We start from the raw sequence: 22387 nt of genomic DNA, 5'->3' as shown, positions 1-22387 counted from the left end.
TTTCACAGGTTCAAGAGGATGACTTTGGCGCTACCACTTGCTTTATCGTGTAACTAGTTGATAATCTTCAATCTCAATGATTCTTGCAATCTGAACCCCATTCGCGTGTGTCGTCTCAAGGGCAATGAGGTGTGATTCCGAAACTATTTTCATATTTATAAATGCTTTTAAGTATACGCATCATATGAAAATCAGCGCGGAGCTAAGCAGTTGCGTTTAGATTTACTAAATGTATATATGTATGCATGATCCATACCGAAAGGCAGCTTGAGATATGTCGGTTGTAGGTGTAGAATATAACCGCCAGTTTAAAACTGTATAAAAACTCATACGAAACGAAAATTTCGATTGCGCATCTTCATAGCCCATTAAATTTTGGCATAATAAGGACGTGTAAGTTTGAAGTAACTCGAAATTCGCGTTGATTGCTGGCCATTTTTGTTTTTCTTATTGAGGGTCTTCTGCATTTTCTCCATATAAAAAAACTACATTTGCAAAAGAAATCGCATTTATCATATGGAAAAAAATGCTTAACAGCGTTAAGGTAAAAACTTATAAAAACTCAATTTGGATTAAAAACAATTTAATTACAGATAAATTGTTAAACTTTGCCGCTACTATTTTGGATACAGATATATTTCCCAGAGCATGGGCCGAAAATCATTTAAATCTTATTTCGCCTAGTCCGATTTAAAATTCCAAACGTTTTCATTTTTTTTTTTATAAAAATTCTGTAAATTAAATGTGTGTGTATGTATATAAATGGTATACATTTGTATCCAATCTTTCTGCGATAATTCTTACGAATGCGTAAATTGCGCTGCCTTTATGACTACAAGATTATATCAGCATTTCCTTGAAAAATTGTAAGTACAATTGCCATAACATACGAGTATGAGAGTAGGAATAGTTTGAATAATTAATGATGCTCCTCCATCAATTCGGCTGGCCAACAATACGATGCACTATGGGTAAATTCTAAATTTTGCTAAATTTTAATTTGTATGTGTTAGTAAAGGCAACAGTGCTAGTAATTTTGTAAGTCACTATTATTGGGAAAGTAGAAGCAATTTAACGCCAAGTTAACCGCTAATTTGGTATAGCTTTTTAAAGGTTTTGCCACTAAATAAATGATAAACCGAGAAAATGATGGAATGTAAGCGATAACGCAACTAAGACTTCCACAAAGCTGGGTCAGTGGTTGATGTCACAACTTAACTGTGCTGCTGTAAATCCTTGGTTTGGTTGTCAGAATAGGCCAGACCACACCAGACCAAATTAAAGTAACTAAATCAGATACAGAAGTTGATGTTGATGTAGAGTGGAATCATCATTGACGCATCGCTAACACTAGAGTGGAAGTGGATGAAACGTTTAACAAAACTGTTTTAAATTATATTTTATCTTATAAAATTATAATAATTTTTTTTTAAATAATCGAAAATGTTTCTGTTCAAAAAACTCTCACCATAATTTTCAACATTGAATAATTTTTTTCAGTTTGCTTGCCTACAAATAAACCAATTTGTTAGAAGAATTATTGACAATGTTCGTATTTTTTGGATCACTTGCGATGAAATTGCTCAAGAGAATAATAGTTGCTCACTCATAGTTGAAAATCTTGAACAAATTTTAGTTTCAACAAAAATCAAAATCAGTATATTTGTGTAACTCACGGATATTAAGTATTAAACTCAGTTACCACTTACAGTGTTAAATTTTTCCATGGGTCAAAATTAATTGGCTAAAACTGAAAGCATGCCATTTACAATGAACAAGAAATTAAGCAAATCCATTCCCATTTTTAGTGTTGTTCATTTTGTTTAGAAAAATGCCTTATCGCACCCACAGTGAGTACATTGCTTAGTTGGATGGGACTTACGCTGATACAGTTTTCGCATTATCTTATTCCTATCGTTTTTTTTTTTCTTAAAATTTACAGCAACATCACTTGAAATTACGCGTATATGTATGTGTGTTTGCAGCTATGTAAAGTAAAAATGGGTGCACGTGATGCCGAGCCGCCAGCTATAAATTCTGACTTTACGCTCCTCAATGTTTCCACGGGGAGCAGCCCAGGGAAGCGCTTGAACTTTAACGAGTTTACACTTAGCTGAATTTTTTTTTACTTGGCTCAAATCCATCGGGCATGCGGAAATGTTGAATTTAACTAAACTTAGATCTTTGCCACATAAATGTTTCTCTATGTATTCGTACTCGTAGATTGGTAGATTTGAAAGTCCAGTGTGGCGACCAAATGATTACGATGCCCAGGAGGAGCAGAATGGAGAAAAGTTGATATGTTGCAAGTATGTGTAGCATTACAATCACTTCAATCAGTGAATGGAGAAGTATTTATATGAAGTTAAGAAAGCGACATCTTGCCACTTCTCACACTTCAAACGTTTCGCTGAGGTTTCAACCTGCACTAGGGGTGATGCTATTTATGTTTTTGACTGAAATCACTTGTTCTTGTCAGTTGATCAGTTCCGCTTTTACCTTTATACCTATATGCAACTGCTTTTGGGAATAACACACCTGCCACATCTCTTCGCAAATTGCACTTGGTGGGAGTGCTCGGTTTATCCTTTTTGTGGTTTTATTATTTTTGTTTGTATTTTTTTATGTGTATGTGGTGAGTTTGTTGATCTACAACGCATAAAATTCCCTATGTTGTGTGCTTTATTATTTAGTAATCGATGCTGTGTTATGGGATTTGCTGGCGCATCCTGTACCTAAAGGCAACACCAGCTGAATGAATCACTTCTCATACATCCGCAAAAAAGGATTGAATTGGATTGGTTTTGAAATGAAATAATTTTTTAGCGCTTCAGCGCTTTGGCTGGTGCTGCTGTTGCCGGTATTGACTACAGCTGGCATTAACATTGGCTTGTGCATCCTTTATGCGTACGAATATGTTTGTGTGCCCCATACGTGCCTGACGCAATGACAGTGGCAATGAGCCATTCTGTCGCATATTTAATGAGCGACGGGTTGAGTTTGTTTACATTTACATTTATTGTTGCTACACATAATTCCAACTACGTTTCCAAACACACCGGAATGTGTTCTGCTCGCCATCTCCTGTGCACCAAAGTCCCCTCTATACTCACGTATCTTTTTGTTGCTGCAATGAATAAAAAATTTCACATTCCACCACATTTCAATTCGAATGGTTCTCTGGTCCACATACTTTTTGTTTTTTTGCATATTCTTTTGCAGTAACGAAATCGAAGCTTATCAAATATTTAGGTGTAAATTTAAAGGAAAAATAAAAAAATACAGACAAGCGGGGAAAATGCCGAAAAATGGTTTCGAATGTAATGGCGAAAAAACTCGGAATGCGGAAAAAATTTATTTGTATTGTAAAAATGTAATGTCGGGTTAACCTCCATTGACTTTATGATAATGCACGGCAGGATGCGTGCTCACACATATGCCACAGACATGCAATACACAACAACATATGTACATATATGCCCGGTTGTTGACTTAAATTTATTCATACGCATCAGCACGTGCCCATAGCCATTATCAGAAAGCACTGCAAAATAAATTCAAAGCCGAAAAGCTGAAGTATATTCGTACATATCACACAAGTTAAACGCTCATTACAGATTTCTTGGCGCTCAAATATGTTTTAGCTTGATTAAACTCAAATCTCTGATATATTTAAGTTGGTCATCATGATTACTCACTCAGTAATTTCAGATTTATCTTAGAGCTCCATTCTCTAACGTAACTCTACCAGTTTGGGTGGGGCATTCCTTTTAGTATAATAGATTACGAATCGGAAAGCAAATGCTTAATTGAGTACAGACGCATTCCAAATGTATTAAACCATAACCTTTTAAAGCTTGTATATCAAGTATAAATTATTATCCATCTAATACTATTAATATCGATTTTCAATCGACTATAATTGTCCAACATCAGCAGACAGTTTATGAGCTCTAACCTCTTCTTGTGGCAGGTTGGATAATGCCCCTATCCCTATATTAGAAAAGAGCTCTGAGCCTATAGACGGACTTGATGCTACTTTCTATGCGAGTTTATCAGCAATCTCATTCCCATACATACAAATATGTTTGAAGGGATTTTAGCTTGATACGGCACTCCATTCCCAGTTTTGAGCTCACCAGATAAGACCTTATTAGCCGCTTGGCCGTTCGACAAGACTACAATACGCATTTCCGGTAGTTCTATTTGGTATTAAAGTCTACATACATATAAGTATTTCTACCTGAAAGCTGATGGTCTATTTTTACGTTTATTTCAAGGTAACTTAGCCTCCGTCCTAGTATCCCAGCTAATGTTACCATCATCAGTTATAGACTCGTTCGCAAAGTAGATTACTCTTAGCCGCTTTACTTTCAGGGCCTCGAGTTCTGATATTTCAAAGGCAGATTTTAATAATAATTTTATTAATATGTGTATTTAGTAATTTAAATATTGCATTGTAATCCAATAATTAAGAGCTTTACAGGTTAAAGGCGCAAAGTCTAAACAAGTTGTTTTGCCAGAAGCTCACAGATATGAATTTATACGATGTACTATATACATATACGAATGTACTGCTCACTGAACGTATCACTTCCCGCGAACATACGAGGGGTGCCTATGTCGGGATTAGAGAACAAAAACAAATTTTAATCATCGGAAGGCACTTTATTGTTTTTCAAAATATTATCCATGAAGATCTATACACTTTTGCATGCGTTTGAACCAATTTTCGAAGCACTTTTGCCACTCTGAATGAGGTACCTCCAAAACAAGCACCCGCTTCTTCAGGTGTCGAAAAACGTTGACCTCTCAGTTTGTTTTTTACGTACGAGAATAAAAAGAAGTTATTCGGTGCCAAGTCAGGACTATACGGCGGATGACCCATTAATTCGATGTTTTGGGTGCTCAAAAATGCAGTTGTTTGAGCCGATGTGTGAGAGCTCGCATTGTCCTGGTGAAGGGTGATCCGTCTTTGGCGATTGGTTTTCCTAATTTCTTGGAAGACAACTGGCAAACAAATGTTTTTGTACCACTCAGAATTTACTATTCTGCGTTGTTCTAGTGGTACGGTTGCGACATGTCCAGTTTTTCCGAAAAAACAGGCGACCATTTGCTTGGAAGTGCTTCGTGCGCGAACAACTTTTGTTGGATTTGGCTCATCTTGAAACACCCATACAGTCGACTGCTGTTTACTTTCGGGCTCATACGCGTAAATCCATGATTCATCACCTGTCACGATGTCATAGATGTGTTTCGAAGCCCCACGATCGTATTTTTTGAGCGATTGACAAATTGTGTGGGATCCAACGCGAACAAATTTTTTTGACAGTCAAATGTTTATGCAATATTGAAAGTATGCTGGTCCCACTAATGCCAAAGATTGTCTCAATCTCACGATAGGTCGCATGACGATCTTGCAATATCAGTTCGCGCACAGCATCAATGGTTTTCGGAACAACAACTGATTTTGGACGACCTTCACGAAATTCGTCTTGGAGTGAACTACGACCACGATTGAATTCACCATACCATCGATAAACACTGGTCCTTGATGGAGCTTCATCGCCAAAAAATGAATTAAGTTCATCCATGCAATGTTGCCGAGTTAATCCACGTCGAAAGTTGTAAAAAATAATCGCACGAAAATGTTCACGGTTTAATTCCATTTTTGGACCGAGATGAATCTTTTAAGTTACTGTAAACAACACAAATAGCGCTGATATTTCAAAACGTTCTGAGTACGTAAAAGCCAAAAAATGTCAAACTTTGCGTCACAGCTGTCAGTTGCCAGATTGCAACACCAGGGTTGCCAAATCCCGAAATATAAAGGGCACCCCTCGTACTAACTCTTTGATTTGCAGCAAAATGTGTATTTTCTAGGGTAAAACAAAATAAAATATATATAATTATTTTTATACGATAATAAATTCGGGTTTTTTCGTAAAGAGACCAAATAATATTTTTTTAAGTAATTTTTTAACTTCAATTTTTCTATTAAAAGAAATTTTATTTAACTAAAAAAAAACAATTTTACATTCAGTTATCCAGTTTTAAACCTATGTTACCACCGAAGGCCCTAGTAGCCAGTGTGCTAATTAGGTTAGGGTTATATTGTACATATCCCCTATAAATAATAATAAACCTTTGCTAAATGAGTTACACATTAAAAAACTTTTAAAACAAATTTAATTTCTTTTTTACCAAAATTCTCTTTTATGACATGTTACAAACTTTTATTCAAAAAGCGCACATGATCAACAAAAAAAACAAAAAAACAAATACTAAATGGTAGAAAAAAATATATTCATAAAAAACCAAAATTTACTTTACATTCAGTCATCCAGTTTGAACAAGTTTTTTTAAATTGAAACATTTACTCAAGAGTGAAAAATTAAAAAAAAAATATATATTTTGCCTTAAATTTTGTACCACTGCCGCTCAAAGAGTTGTTATCCTCCGCGAAACCTTGGATCACCTTAGGAACGTGGTTGATTTAAGCAAAAACGGGCATTGCATGTACTTATGCGTATGTATGTATTTATGTATGATCACATGTACATATGTCGAAGGGGCAGCTTTCAAGCGTCTATTAAATGTATGGCCTGTAAACCTCTTAATTGGCCGCAAATTAAAATTTTAAATCCAATTAAAAGTGGCACAAACAAATGTTATTGCGACAATAAAACAACTGAAAGGATTTGTGACGTGTCCACATTCGCGCTTACCAGCGATATTTGACCTTGAGCAGAGAGCGATTTTTCCTTTCTCGCATTTGTAGGGTCTGAAGTTTCAGCGTTCGTAAAGAAAACAATGGCTGAAACCACTTATTTAAATTTATTGAAAAATAATTTATTGCAAATGTTGAAAAAAAAATCTCAAAGCAATTGAGTATTTATGGAGTGTTTTTGAGCGAAATATAAGAAAGATCACATAAGCAACCGAAGGTGCTTGAAATGAGAAAATAACACCGGAATATATCAAAACACTTCAGTGTTAATAGGAAAAGGCTACCCAACAAAATATCAGTCAGTAAGAAACTTCATGAAATTTTTATAAATTTTTAAATTTACCTAAGCACACGACATATTTGTGAGTCACTGTATGTAAAATATTTGCCTACCCGCATGAATCTACAATATAAAATATAGTATATCGCTTATTGACCGCATAATGGTTTGGTGCGTGACTCCGTACGCGGAGAACGTAGGTTCAAATCTCCATGAAACACCAAAATGAAGAAAAAGTTATTTCTAATAGAGGTCGCCCCTCGGCACGCAATGGCAAACCTCCGAGTGTATTTCTGCCAACAAAAAGCTCCTCTTAAAAAATATATTTGCCGTTCGGTATAAGCGCCAATTATATATATATGTATATATATAGCGCTTATTCACCCGTCATTTCTGTCATTTTATAAAGTAAATCGCTGCGTTTAACGCAAATTTGTTTCTACTTCTAAATTTTATTTATGTGTTTTGCATATCCACCAACCGTTATTACGATGATTCGCACCTATCAATTGACGTTATAGCCTGGATGTTTGTGTCACGTTGCGAAAATAACAATTATCGTGGCCTGAAGAACAATAAATCTATGGGGATCAGTGCAGGCTTTGAAGCGACATTTAACCCTTGTTGATGATAGCGACTACGAAATTGGAGTGAGAGAAAGTGAAAAACATTTCAAAGCATATTTGAATTCGCAGTAAAAAGTGTACATGCATAAATATTATATATTCTATGTAGTTGGTATAATCTGCGCACACATATACAGACTTATGTATGTATGTATGTCGCAAAAATGTCGCAAACTTGCAAGAGCACCTTTGTGATACACTTTTTAAGTTACTCAACATTCACGCCCGCCACGACTTAAAATACGCGAATGATTCGTTTCACTCCCGCCATAAAAAGCAAACTTCACATATCCATATTTGAGTAGCAATTCACGGCACTTCCTGCAATAAAAATTCACACGGTGATTCAGACATCCCCCATCCACCTGTTTGGGGTGCAAAATCCACTTGTTTTAAGAGTTGCTTAAAAAGTAAAATGCTCAAATAAGCAGAATTTCAAATAAAACAAAACACAACTGTAAATTTGTATCTCTGTGCGGTTTTCTTATTTCACCGCTAGAGATTTGTAAGCAGAAAAAAACACACACTCAACTGCCTTAAGAACCATTCGTATGAGTCCTGCTGCCTGTCACCTTGCAGCACTGGGGGACATTACACTTTTCCGCCACAATTTCGCGGCATTTTGGTGGATAATGTACACTTGACATTAAAGCTGCATCATCGTGGGAGGCATACACCTGCCTACGAACACTCATACAACGGGCACAAGAATGAGCGCCGAGTTGTATGCAAAATTCAAATACAATATTTTTGAATTGTTACAAAGCCCAAGAGAGCTAAATAAAATATTTAAGAACTCCTCAGTAACAACAGGGAACATAATAACAAGAAAAACAAACCTTGCAGCAAATTGAGCGAACAGCACACCAACTGCGGGATGAAAAAAAGTAACAGAAGTAGCTACTGCAGTCAAAGCAAGGCCAAAGAGGCAAGTAGCACAGTTGTAGCGCTTCAGTGATATGCAGTCACACCGACCGTGGACATCAAGTGATAATCATATTCGACTTAACTGTCCCTAGTGAGGCGGAAAATATGGTGCTAAGCAACTTTAAGGCGGAAGATGGTGTATTTTGGCTACATCGCTAAAGTTGATTTTTGGAGAAAATATTATTAATAAATATTACATGGTGCAGTAGAAAGCAGAATTACAAAGTTATTTTCAAATACAACCTGAATCTCTTCTTAGTCGATTAGCACAAAAATTGTATAAGTGGTTTTAACCCCGTCCTAAATAGCTCGCCAGCAGATTCTTCTTTCTTACGTAGCTAACGCCATATCAGGCGAACTCAAATTCTTTACTTCTTAGTCCCTACGCCGCATAGTGTAGGATTTTTCAAATGTAGGGGAACTAAACTAATAAAAATAGTTGATAGGTACTCATGAAAAAGTATGATTTTTGTCTCGTCTTACAGCACAACTCTTTAATGTCGTTATTATTTGTTCGGAAAAGATTGAAGACGACTGAAAAGGAACTCGTATCCTAGCTGTACCTAACGGCATGTGGTGTGCCATTAACCTGTTGAAATTTGTAGAAAATGCAGCACTTCTTAACATTTATAATATTTTTCTACTCATATTTTATTGAGTGCAAACATGGAGGGGCACAATGTCCGATAAATAGTTGCTTTATTACGTTGGTCCTTTAGACGAAATTTTCGTTAGTAAAGTGCCATTGTGTTGACTGGATGCCTTCAATGTACATTCTATCGCTTCTTACAGTTCTGAAATTTTACTTGGTTTATTGTCAATAAATTTTCCTTTTAAAGAATCACAAGTAAAAAATCAGGCCACGTTAGACCATAATGCATGAGGCACATCTGCGATGAGTTTTATTGTTTTTGTTTCATTTACCATAATACAGGTTGCATCGCCTCGTTGAAACTATATAACTTATAGATCAACTTCAGCATTTTGAACAAGACAAACTTTTTATCTTATGGCAGCAAAGGCCGTTGAGCATGACCGCTCACTTCAGCCACATTCCTAAGGAAAAATAGTGATAAATTCACTCCATTAGTCCGAAATGCGTACCAAATGGTCATTCATAGCAGATGCTTGTTGTGCTGCGATATCACTGTTAGTTTCTCATCGCCCGAAATAAGATAATTCGGTTTGCTAACTATGTTATCTCAAGTTAAAAACGTCCTAATCAAAAATTATTTTATTCTAAAAATCACTAATCGTTTGTTGTTAAAACAAATTTTGAAACAACGGAACACGGGCAAGCGTCTGATCTCTTCTCTTCTTCTCGTTTAATCAGGCCAGTATATGAAAAATGTACGCCATTTTCAAACTATCAAATTCTTCTTGGGCAGTGGATTTTTACAATCTCTATACGTGGGACGAACCACCTGAGGCCAAACGTCAATATTTACATATGCCCACGCTATACGAATGACATAAAAAATTGTGTTAAATTCACGATAGGCGGTCTTGATAGAACACGCTTTATGTGACATATAACCTGAGTGATTCCACGTAAAGTGATCTAAGCACTTTGGACATGGTCTTCATTCTCACTCAAAATTGGTTTGTTTGTAGCCTTTTGGTTAATGAAAAATAAACCGATACAGTTATGAACAAACTTAATTATTCTAAGATTTATTCAATGTTGAAAATTTTCGTATGGAGTTTATTAAAGTAAAACATGTTTGGTATTTTATAACATATTTATAATTTTTTTTTTATTTGTATCCTACAAATTAACTTCGCAAAAATTATATTTTCCAAAAAAATTTTAAACTTAATTTAAACTATTTTAAACTTTTTTTAAATAAAAAAAAAATTAATTAAAAAAACAATTTTTGAAAAATTCTGGGAAAAATACTTTTATTTTTAGGCTCACAGTTTTAGAAAAACCCCTTTTTGGGGAATCTATAAAACCCGCTTCTTTCAGATTTCTTTCTTATTTTTTTTTTCATTAAGGGGGGACCCTCATTTATCGGGTCAAAAAAATCGATTTTTTGGAAATAATTTTAATCTTTTCTACAACTATTTAAGAATATACTTTCAAAATTTCAAGTCGATATCTGTATTTTTGAAGGAGTGACAAAATTTTTAACAGGACGCGACGGGTGGCCTGATCGCCTGTATCCAAAACTTTAAACGCGTTTTTCTCGAAACATCATTTTTCGATTTTGTGTACACAATTGAGAACGCTGTATTGAACCAATCAGGCTTTACAATAGCTCATTTTAAAGATAATTAAATTGTTTTCAATGTGACATTAAGTGTTTTTTAAAAAAAAAAGATTTTCATATTTTTTTGTAATTTTAAAGTCAATTTTTATGCATGAAAAATCACTTTTAACATAAAACTGGGTAAAATATATCAATTTCGACATTTTTTTTTTAAATCAAAATGTCACATCGAAGGTATTATCCTAAAGTTTTAAAAAAAATTTGGTTTTTTTATTTCAGAAAAAAATTCAGAGCGCTAGAATGTACACAGATAGAATGAGGTGCCATGGACGAGGTGTATATTTCCATACTTAAAATGTTTTTTTTCTTCTCCGAAAATTTTTGTAGACAGTTAAGACATTTATTAAAGTACTTTATGAATTACAAAACGTTTGAAGTTATTTTACCTGAGAAAAAAATTCCCAAAAATGATGCATTTTTCGACCGTCTAAATGAGGGTCCCCCCTTAATAGCTGAGACTATGCTCATTGATCCCTGAAAGTTTCATGCTCAAAATACTTGGATCACTTGACAAGGAATCGCTCAAATCTCAAATCTCTGCTAGTGAGTTCGATCCATTTTTGTGCACGAAACATCGAAACTATTGAAACAATTTCTCTTACAGCGATCGTCTCCAGGCATTATTTGACGACTACGTGAATACATTTTTGATATGAAAAAACCAAACACCATTAGGGTGTAAATTCATCGGTTTCCAAAAAAATATTCACCAAAAATTGCATTTAGGATGCACCTATCATTAATATTTTGCTATGTTATCTTAAACTGCCTTTCGTTCAGCCTCTTCTCTCTACTCGTATTCTAACATTTAGGAAATATTCTTCTCAGTGATAATTTTTATTTACCGACTCCAATGTGTCGTTTACGCGCGCATTCCCGCCGGTGTAGTTTTCATTTTTCAGCAAACTTTTACAAGTTTGTTGCTTGTCAAAGTTGCAACGTAAAAACAGTGTTCCCAGTTTTTACCCTCCCTGGCATTGTCAACTTGCTGCACATAACAAATTGTTGTTTAGAAGTTTTATTGTTGTTTCGTTTTTGCTTTCTTATGTACATTTTTTTAAACTTGTATAATTTTTTAACAATCCAAATACATGAGCACTGCATGTCATACCCTAATTGGTGCTGAAGAGCGAAATGCCTCCACTAACGTCTACAAGCGGTCTCTATGGGAATTTTTATGTTTTGGAAATTATTCAATACTCGGCGTTATTGCTTTAATAGCCTAGGTTTTTCTGCAAAATGTTAAAAATAAACAAAATATAGTAAAAAACATACTAAAAATAAATTTCAACTGTGTAAATATGCGACTAGTACGAAAAATTTTAAATGCGTATTTCTTTAAACTACATTTATGTAAAACCCAAGTCGACCAGAGTCATAACTCGAACTAATATTGACTTGAAATGGAAATCAAATTTTGCCTGAAGAAATTAACTATGAGAGTTTAGGTAGTGGGACGGGAACTGCAGCTTCTGCTCTTTATACGTTCTTCACATTTTGTATAAAAGTACAGACGGATTTTTTTCGATTTATTGTAAAGTGTTGTTTATTGTATACGAGTGTGTGTTATCTATATTTTTGTCCTTGTGCACTTTTAGAGTTGTCAGTCGCCATCTGATATTTCCATTGGAAAGTTTCACATATTTCGCCATAAACGCATTCAGAACGTTTTGATGTGTCAGCCATATTATGGAATTGAACCGTGCACATTTTCGCGCGATTATTTTTCATTATTTTTACTATCCTTTAGCACCGTACAAAACTAGCAAAGTGAATTTTTTCGTGAAAGCTACTCGCGGCGTGAAGATCATCCCAAATCAGTTGTTGTGCCAGAAAATGTGGACCCCGATGAGAGATTCAAATTATGTGACTAACAAATAAGAAAATAAATAATCGATTTAAGTTGAAAAAAGCTACCCATTTTTTTCCTTTTTGAAATGTATTTATTTGTGAATGCTTTGATTAATGCTTTAAATCTTTTGATTTTATAAATAACCAAGAATAAACCTTTCAATGTACTTTTCATTATCCTTATTAGAATTTTTTACAAGGGAAACCAACTAATAATATCGTAAAAACCGATTCTGTGTTGATCACTTGTCAATGCAAAAATGAGTATTTTTATTCCCATGCGAATAACTTCTATAACTAATGAAGCACTTTTTTTTATTTGTTTCTTAAATTTATTCCTCCATTTTTACAATCGTTAATTTTAACAAATGAGTGAAAATAAAAATAAAAATTGTTCGAAAATCATTTTCTAATATGTTTTTACAATACCATATACAATAAATCAAAATTTTCATATTTTTCCAAAAAAATGTGTTTTTAACTTTGTAAATACATATCTCGAACACATTAAGTTTTAACGAAAAATGAAGCAGATAGTAAGTTTAATTTCCTTTAAAATGGCAAATTACGTGTTTTGATCGGTTAACGGATTCCGCATATATGTATAAGACATTTTTTATGATTTAACTTTTTTTCTTTAATCCAAAACCGTTATTTAGCGATATCACGAAAGCTACATGTGGATTTTCGACCTCGCCCGCTGTTTTTACATAGGAATTGGACGGCCTGGTTCTTGAGTGAAAAAAATTATTAGTTATTTGTAAATCAGTTTAATATATAATTCTGTTTGCCTTTGTGCTGGTTCTACCCGACAATAAGCTACCCGTCAATTGACCTTTTCATCATTAAAAGTATGCCCAACCTAAACAGCTGAAAAGTTGAAGGAGTTATCCCATGCATGGCCCAGTTAAGGCACTCCACTATTTGCTAACCTGGTAGTCACATCACCTTCTTTGCATCTTCAATATAACTTACCTCATCACAAAAAAATTTAAAACCCTTACAGTGGCGATCAAAATAATAGCAGCGCGATATGTTGCAAAGTTTTGATTATTTATTAATAATTTTTTTTTTTTAGTTTTTATAAAAATATAGTTTCTCCATAATATTGCGTACGTTTATATTGACTCAAAAGTCCAATTAATTTTTGATAATTTGTGTGTTATGCATTTTATTTCATATAACAAATACACTGTCATGCATTACTCTTGTTAGCTAAGTATGCCATGTAGCTTAATTCAAAAATGTTTAAAGCAAATACCTGGAATTAAATGTCAACTTTGGGTTTTCCACAAACTCGTCCACATTTGCAAGAATATCAGGTCTTCTTAGCTGCCGAGCCACCGCAATAACGATTGTTTTTCATAAATTCTTAAGAAGCCGTAGCTGCAAAGCAGGCAGCAACCAACCATTTGTACCGCTAAGTCATCCAGTAACCCCGCACCGCTTTGACGACTTTTGGCTGAGTGCCATTTTTAACGATGGTTTCGCGCATTTCTCTTCAATTTTTTATTAGCCGTTGCCTCGGTTGTGTGTGTGTGTGTATTGGAATTTGTGTTTTGTTGTTATCCTGATTATATCGCCGTTTGATGGAGTGTATCACACTCAATTATTATCAAATATGCACCTTCACTGATAATACAGCGCTGGCTGTCGCTGTTGTCGCCACTAACTTGGCAGCAAATGTCAATTTTATTTCCCTACGATGCTTTCTATTCTGATGATGTGGGTGGAAGAGAATGTTTTATACACCCCAATGTGTTATCGATGCGCTTAACCAACCCCTTAAAGATGTTGCCCACTGCTAACATCCGCCACATTCTCAGAATATACAAAAAGCAAAAAAAAAATCCACTCTGTATCATTCTTCGTTTGTCACATCATGAATTTCGTGATGATGCTGATGATGAATTGATTCACACTTGATGTTGATAATGTAATGTAGTTTTTTGTTTCAATATTCAACAATTTACCTAATGAGAGAGCCTTCTATAATCTTAATGTGAAAATAATTTTACTTGCAGTTTGTGTAGTGAACTACATACCTATGTATATATATATATTAGTTACATACCTACTATGCTATATACACATATATATATATTATAAATATATTTTCAACATTTCATTTCTAAACTCCTTCATTCAGTCATAACCTTTTGCCTTTTTCATTACAGTTTTGATCGCGATCAACCATTCACATTCCAAATTGGTGCTGGTCAAGTGATAAAGGGATGGGATCAAGGCTTGTTGGATATGTGTGTCGGTGAGTAGAAAATCCGAACTACTATGTCAGGTTTCCCCTTTTCACCATTGCATTCATTTGATTTACTAATATTAATTATTGCTTTCTCCTGTACTTAGGTGAAAAACGTAAATTGGTCATCCCACCCGAGTTGGGTTATGGTGATCGCGGCGCTGGAAATGTTATTCCACCAAAGGCCACACTCCTCTTCGATGTTGAACTGATAAATATTGGAAACACTCCACCACCAACCAATGTCTTCAAAGAGATCGACGAGAACGGCGATAAGCAGCTGAGCCGTGATGAGGTAAACGTTTATGTATGGATCGCACTTTCTTCACCACGTAACTACTTACGTTAAGACGTTATTTAAACGTTCAATGGAACTGGTGATGGTGGTGATGATGACTTATTGCATGTGTTCTCATATTTTTTTATACAATTCTTGCGGTTCCCTGCAATTCTTGAAAGCTTTTCTACTACATAAATGCTATTATATACATATATATATTACATATAAACATACAAATGAATTGGTATAAGGCTTATAAGAATGTACAATATTAAGCTTAATTGTGAAAAGAAAATTGAATGCAAATCCCAAAAAATAGAAGTGTCTAAACAAAATAGGGTGTTCTTAGTTCCGACATTTTGCTGTTGTTTTTTTATATCAAAATATTAAGTTACAATCCGAAAGAACCAGTAAGAGACGGCAAGTACTCACTCCACAGACGTTGCCAACGCTATAACCTCGTGATCTGCAGCACCTCAACATTTTGGCCAGTTTTATTGATTTTTATATTTTTATTTTGATCTTCAATATTTTTTTATTAAAGTATAATCCATTGTCTAATAAAAGCCATACGAATCCAAGCTCCAAGCTCTACACACGAACTAGAAAAATTTTACAAAAATTTCATAATCATTCAAAGTAGAATTTCTAGAAACATTTGTGGCATGCAAATATGTATACTATAAATTTAATTGTAGTGTAATAAATCGCAAGTTTAAAGTTGCTTAAAAATCTAGTTCATTTTTTTATAACTTTTTTTGCTGACGGAGTTAGGCGCTCTCTGCCATATAAAAAATTACTTTGTACATTTGCATGCACACCTTTGTTCGAAATAATAGGAGCGCGAAAAATCACCAAATTTTAACTATTTTTATTTTTTATGCTTATACTTTTCTTTCATTCCAGTTTTTATCTTTTTATAAGAGTATCGCGCATTCTAAAGCAAAAACAATATAACTTAAATCTCCAAACATGTAGAAAATGCATGAAGCTATAAAAAATTTCAAAAAAAAATGTTGTACCAAAGTGTTCAACTTTTTAATCAGAATTTTTAGAAAGCTTCAAGGTATGCTATTTTATAGGGCATTGAATTTTAGTACAAAGTGGCGCAAAATGAAGCATCTAATTTTGTTTTTGGATATATTTTTTCCTAAACAATAAAAATGATTTTGAGTGGTGGGAATCTTTTTTTTTTGGCCATTACTTTATAAAACTTCAGATAATTTTTATTATTTTATTAATTTTGCGCCACCTTGTATAACAAAGTATAAGTTTTAGGTTGTACAAAAATTGCGTTCATGTTGAGATTTTTTTACGTATAAAGCCTAAGTTCCGAAGTATGCTCAAAATGGAATAAAATTCAACGAAACAAAAACTTGTCAAAAATCAATGAAAATTTGTAGCCACTTAAAACTTGCACTTCGTTACACTAATATAGAATGAACTATAAAATTTTATACATCGAATTTTTCTAGAGATTAGGAATTAAAGAGTTGGAAATTTTGATGTATTATGTTTTTTTTTTTTAATTTGCTAAATTATGTACAAAGTTCAGAGCTTTGAGTCATATGGCTTTTGTTGTAGAACACACTATACTTTTATAAAAACATAAAACAGCAAAATTATATATAAAAAATAGTTAAAACTTGGTAATTTTGTTAAAATTTAATATAGTTAAAATTTTATATTTTGGCCAACACATTCTCCATAGCGGAGCAATGAGTCTGTCAAACAAATATACCCTATGATCAGAAAGTACCGGGAATGTTGAATTAAAACAAAACAGAGTTAAATTTCGGGCTAATTTATTTTATCTCCTTCAAAATATGACCCGTCTGAAGCAATACACATGTGCCAACGTTCTACCCAGTCCTCCAGGCACCCCTGGTAGGCCGACGAAGGGATGGTCTTATGCTCATTTGTCGCATTCTCTTTGATCTCCTCTATCGACTAAAATCTCCTTCCACGAATTGGTAACTTCAACTTGGGAAACAAAAAGAAGTCGCACGGGGCCATATCAGGTACTTGCACAATGGTATTTACTTGGTGTTTGGCACAATCCAGCACAATTTGGGCCCGGTGCTATGGCGCGTTATCATCATGCAAAATCCAAGAACTATTTGCCCACATTTCCGGACGTTTGCGACGTACGGCATCTCTCAAACGCTTCAAAACGGATGAATAGTGACAGGTGTGTGTCTTACAGTTCTAATGACATAAGAAAAAAATATGGACCAGTTTCCACGTGCGCGGTTCGTTTAAATTAAACATTGCCGATACTTTTTGATCATAGGGTAAGTAGATTAATATTCCATTGGTCTAGCAGAATTGGCAATCGGTTGCTGAAATTTATGGTTCGTCATCGTCTTAGTAGTTTTCTGAGTTGTCTCAGCTTTTCTTAATATCAATTATTCAGTGTATATAAAGACAGTCGGCGAGACATGGATTGGAGTCAATGTTGGGTATTTATTACGAGTATGGCACTATAGAAGTATTTCCAGCACTGACACTACTTAATTTTTCCACCTTCTTTTTTGCTCGTGGACAGCAAAAGACTGCAGAGCTTAACCCCCATAAAACACCGCTGCAAACGGCATAGGTCTTAGAACTATGTAGATGCCTGACTAAGAATGGTCTCAGTAAGACATCATTTCATTTTCTTTACTTAGAGCCATTAAAACGTTGCAATGTAAAGCATTTCAGATTATAGAAAAATAATATTTCAAATTTGTAGACATCAAACTTTAAAAATCAAAACATATCTCTTTTAAAACTCACGCTTCTTCAGGAAATAATACTTGTGACAGTGCAATTCTTTCAGGGTTTTTCCATGATCAAAGCCTCTAATTCACTAACACATTTCCGAAATTGCATGTTTGAACTAATATGATTATTATTTTATAGGTGGCGCAAGTTTAATCATCCAATTTTGTTTTTCAATAACTTTTGCTAGATAAAAAAAATATTTTGAGTGATGGAAATCTGGATTTTGATCTTCGCGCGCTGCATTGCTTGTCAGTTTGTATACAGCAGCTGTCTAGTTCAAGTATCAAATAAGATTTCAAAAATTATAAATGTTCCGGTAGTGTGATTAATTTTGCGCCACCTTGTACAAGAACAATATATATATGTTTTGCACATAGTTACAACCACTGGCTAGATAATAAGACCGCAGCTCTCTTATATTTGAGTTTTATTTTTTTCTACTCTGCCATTTGACAGGTCAGCGAATATCTTAAGAAGCAAATGACCGCCGTTGAGGGACAAGACTCCGAGGAATTGAAGAATATGCTCAAGGAGAATGACAAGCTTGTCGAGGAGATCTTCCAACACGAGGACAAGGATAAGAACGGTTTTATCTCGCACGACGAGTTCTCTGGTCCGAAGCACGACGAGCTCTAAGTCAAATGCAACTGAAGTGTGGTGGCAGAGCTACCAAATATAATAGTAGTACTTTATCGCACACTCCTACCATCGCAAAAACACACACATTCACAAATACAAACATACATACATATATAAATATGTGAATTCATTATTTGAATCCTGTAACAAAAGAAAATCGAAGTACTTTGTAGGCAAAAGAAATCCAACATGCCTACATATTTTTTACATTCATACGAATACATACATCCGTATAAAAATGTAGCAAAATAAGATGGATGATTGACAGAAATGAAAAAATATATATTATAAACTTGTATAAAATAGTGAGCTTAGAACAGTTTTCTGTTCACATTTAGCAGTTCATTTTCATCTTCTTTAACAAAATGGCAAAGACATCTTCAGAGAATTAAACGAGGAGAGTATGTAGATGCTTCCACTTAGCTATAAAAGATCTACGACCAATTTGTAAGAAAAGTATGTTTACTTAATTTTTATAATTCGCTTTTCATAGTTTCATTTTAAATTAATGATTTTAATTTCTTCTCTTTGTAAAATTGTAATTTATATTGTACGAACTATGCTTGGGGCGAAAATTTAGTTGAATGTATAATGTAAGCAATTTTATAGCAAGTACGAGTATTGTATTGGACGGAAGGAAGAAAAAGTGAAATAAAGTTTGTTTAAAAAATTTAATTTTATTACTAAATATTTGCAGCGTTGTTTCCCAACAAATTAAGATCGTTCCAATAATCGATTTTATATTCGACCAAGGACTGCCACTTCAGCAGCATTCACCAAAAATGTCAGCTGTTACAAAAAAAAAAATTAATATGAAGTAGAGAAATTAACTTTTAAATAAATTAAATTAAAGAATTGGTGACCACCTTCGTTACACGTACATAGTTGTTTGGCTTTGCTGAAGAGAAACTTCTAATGAGAAAGTATTGCATTATGGATCAAGATAATTTAGGGTAATACGTCGCGTTGGATATGGAAAAATGGATATACGCATTCGGCGTTCCCTATTTCTTTTGTTCAAGTTGATGTATTAAGGGGGTCTTCTGGTCTCGAGGCCCTGAAATGAAGGGTTTTTTTGGGGATTGATTGTGACAAATCCTGTGAATATTTAAAAAAAAATTTTTTTTTATTTTAAAGGTACTTGTCTTGGCTTTTAAAAAATGGTTTTGACTTTGAAAAAAATTAACACCCGCGACCTTGAAATGGCGCTGAAGACGTCCACCTCCAAACGAAACAGGTCTCCATTTTGGTCACGGTTTTTCCACCTGGGTAATCAGAAAGCAAAAATTAGATATGCGTTGTCTTCAGAGTTGCCCTGGTTAAGTTTTCCCGTGACAGATTTTTTTTTTTTAATTTTTTTCAAAAGTTATGCAACAATTTGCAAAAAAAATTTTTTTTTGCTCATTTTTTGAACTTTAAAAGGTTATAAAAATGGAATGAAAAAAAATTTCAAAAATCGTACACGGGGAAACTTAGCGGTAAGTTTTCCGAACCTTTTAAGACCAAAACCATTGAAATCGGAGTATAACTACTATGAAAAGTGTGACCAAAATGCTTAAAAAACACGATTTTCGGGGAAACGCGTTTAAAGATAAAGTTTATGATAAAACGGCCGGAGGAGGGTACACTTCGGTGCCCAGAAAAATGTGAAAAAATGCGATTTTCAAAAAATCCTTTCTGTGGCGTATTCTCGCATACACATACAACAAAATTATGCAAAAAAAAAAATAGATTTTTTTTTCGCTGGAGACCAGAAGACCCCCTTAACCCATCCATAGATAATACGTGGAACCTATTTAAAGGTTGCTAGGTTTCTACGAAGGTTGCCTTTGTATTTTGCGCCCAATAATGAAGACAGTAAAATTTGTAGTAATGAAAATGACTTTTATGAAAAATAATATAGGTTAGGTTATACTGGCACAGACCAGATAAGATTCCTTTTTTTTGTTTTAGCGAAAATATGCATCACTCAAGATGCGCGAGCTGTTCGCGAATTTTAGGAGTCGCTCAAGCTTGAGTTCAGTGAATGATTATAGGCTTTCAAAGCTGAGAGCACCCAGTACAGTCTACTTTTCGAAAGAGCTGGACAGTGACATAGAAAATGCTCCAGGGTTTCTCCTGTGCCCGGCTCATTATATTTCCTGCAAGCATCGTTAAGAGTTAGATTTAGCTTGCAAGCCTTCGGTGCGACTAGGCCGTGTCCTGTTAGTACTCTAACTAGAGTTCTACAGTTCCTTCCATCGAACGATATAACTCATTTAGTACATCTGTCATCATATGCGTATTTACACTTGGCAACTTCGCGATTGGTTGGACTAAGCCATCTGCCTTCACCTTTCTTAATATGTCCTCCTCTAGTTCTTTTTGAATTGTGCGTAAGGGTTTAAGTACCTGACTTATTTGATCCCCTGCAAGTCTCGCGCTTTCTTTAGCTATTCCATCCACTGTCTCATTTCCCCCATACACAAAGCTAAATAATATAACTGACTAACAAATATTGTATCAGGTCAGTCCAGAAGTTCGTGCGTATTTTACCCATAATTTCACTTTTGTACGATTTTTGCATACAAAAAATTATTCGCGGAATATTTATATTTATAATATTTATATTTTCTTTGATATATTGTGCATTCAACAAGTGATTTTAATCGCGGATAGGAGCACGTGTTGTTAAAAAATAAAATGGAATCTTCGAACGCGTATAAGCGGCATATTTTGAATTTTTTTTATAAAAGTGGTAAAAATGCAACAACTGCTCCTGCGGAAATAAACACTGTTCACGGAGAGGATACCGTGAGTGTAAGGACTGCGCACAAGTGGTTTTACGAAAATTCCGAAGTGGTAACTGCGACGTGGAGGATGCCCCGCGCGCTGGTCGTCGTGAAGTCTTTAACTCCGACGTCTTGCTCGAACTCGTGGAAGCTGAGCCAAATTTGACAGTCGATATGATAGCTCAGAGGTTGAATTCATCGCATGGAACAGTTCACAGGTACCTGGTTCAGTTGGAAAACGTTTCAAAGCTGGGAAAATGGGTTCTGCACAGACTTTCCGTCGCCAACCTTCAGCAGAGAGTGAATGTGTGTTCTCCGCTGCTGCAACGGCTTGAAAATGAAAGTTTTTTGAACCACATCGTTACTGGTGATGAAAAATGGGTGCTTTACAATAATCCTGTTCGCAAACGTCAATGGTTAGATAAAGATGAAGCACCAGAACCGACCTCTAGAGATGACCTTCACCCCTGGAAGATTCTCCTGTGAATAAACTTCTGGAACCAAAACAGACGATAACTGCTGATTATTATTCGCATCAGCTATCAAACCTGAATGAGGCACTTAACAAAAATAGACCGTCTTTAGTGAATAGGCGCAAAGTTTTGTTTCACCACGACAACGCAAGACCTCATACCGCAAGGCAAACATTAGGCAAGCTGAACGAGCTCGGATGGGAGCTAATGCCGCATCCTTGTGATTATCACCTTTTCCGTGGACTTCAATCCCATATGAGTAACAAGAACTACTCCTCAAAAGAAGCTATTTATAAAAAGGGATATCGAAGCGTATTTTGGCGCCAAGGACAAACAATTTTTTGAGCAGGGAATTAAAAATGTGCCTAAACGTTGGGAAGGCATTGTAAATAATGAAAGAAAATAAATTATTGATTAATAAATACAGGGTGGCTGATGAATTTTGCTACATTAAGAAACTCAAATAACTTTTTTTTTAGTGTATGGAACTCATTTATTTTTTTTCAAGTTGAAG

The 22387-nt window shown here is 34.7% G+C and overlaps 1 protein-coding gene across 4 annotated transcripts in view; it reads left to right on the top strand.

The window, feature by feature from the left end:
* Window positions 1-19304, top strand: part of LOC129245222 (FK506-binding protein 2) — a 65953-nt gene extending 46649 nt beyond the window's left edge. For 3 of the 4 annotated variants that reach the window (XM_054883262.1, XM_054883260.1, XM_054883261.1), the window contains 3 exons: window positions 14865-14953; window positions 15052-15251; window positions 18447-19304. In XM_054883262.1, coding sequence (XP_054739237.1) covers window positions 14865-14953; window positions 15052-15251; window positions 18447-18626 — 469 coding nt within the window. In that variant the 3' untranslated portion in view covers window positions 18627-19304. The remainder of the gene's footprint in view (window positions 1-14864; window positions 14954-15051; window positions 15252-18446) is intronic. The other variant, XM_054883263.1, reaches the window with a different exon arrangement.
* Window positions 19305-22387: the final 3083 nt, after the last annotated feature.

The sequence above is a fragment of the Anastrepha obliqua genome, chromosome 4 (assembly GCF_027943255.1).
Source record: "Anastrepha obliqua isolate idAnaObli1 chromosome 4, idAnaObli1_1.0, whole genome shotgun sequence".
NCBI classification, from domain to species: Eukaryota; Metazoa; Arthropoda; class Insecta; order Diptera; family Tephritidae; genus Anastrepha; species Anastrepha obliqua.
This window is presented reverse-complemented; position numbering and strand designations above follow the sequence as displayed.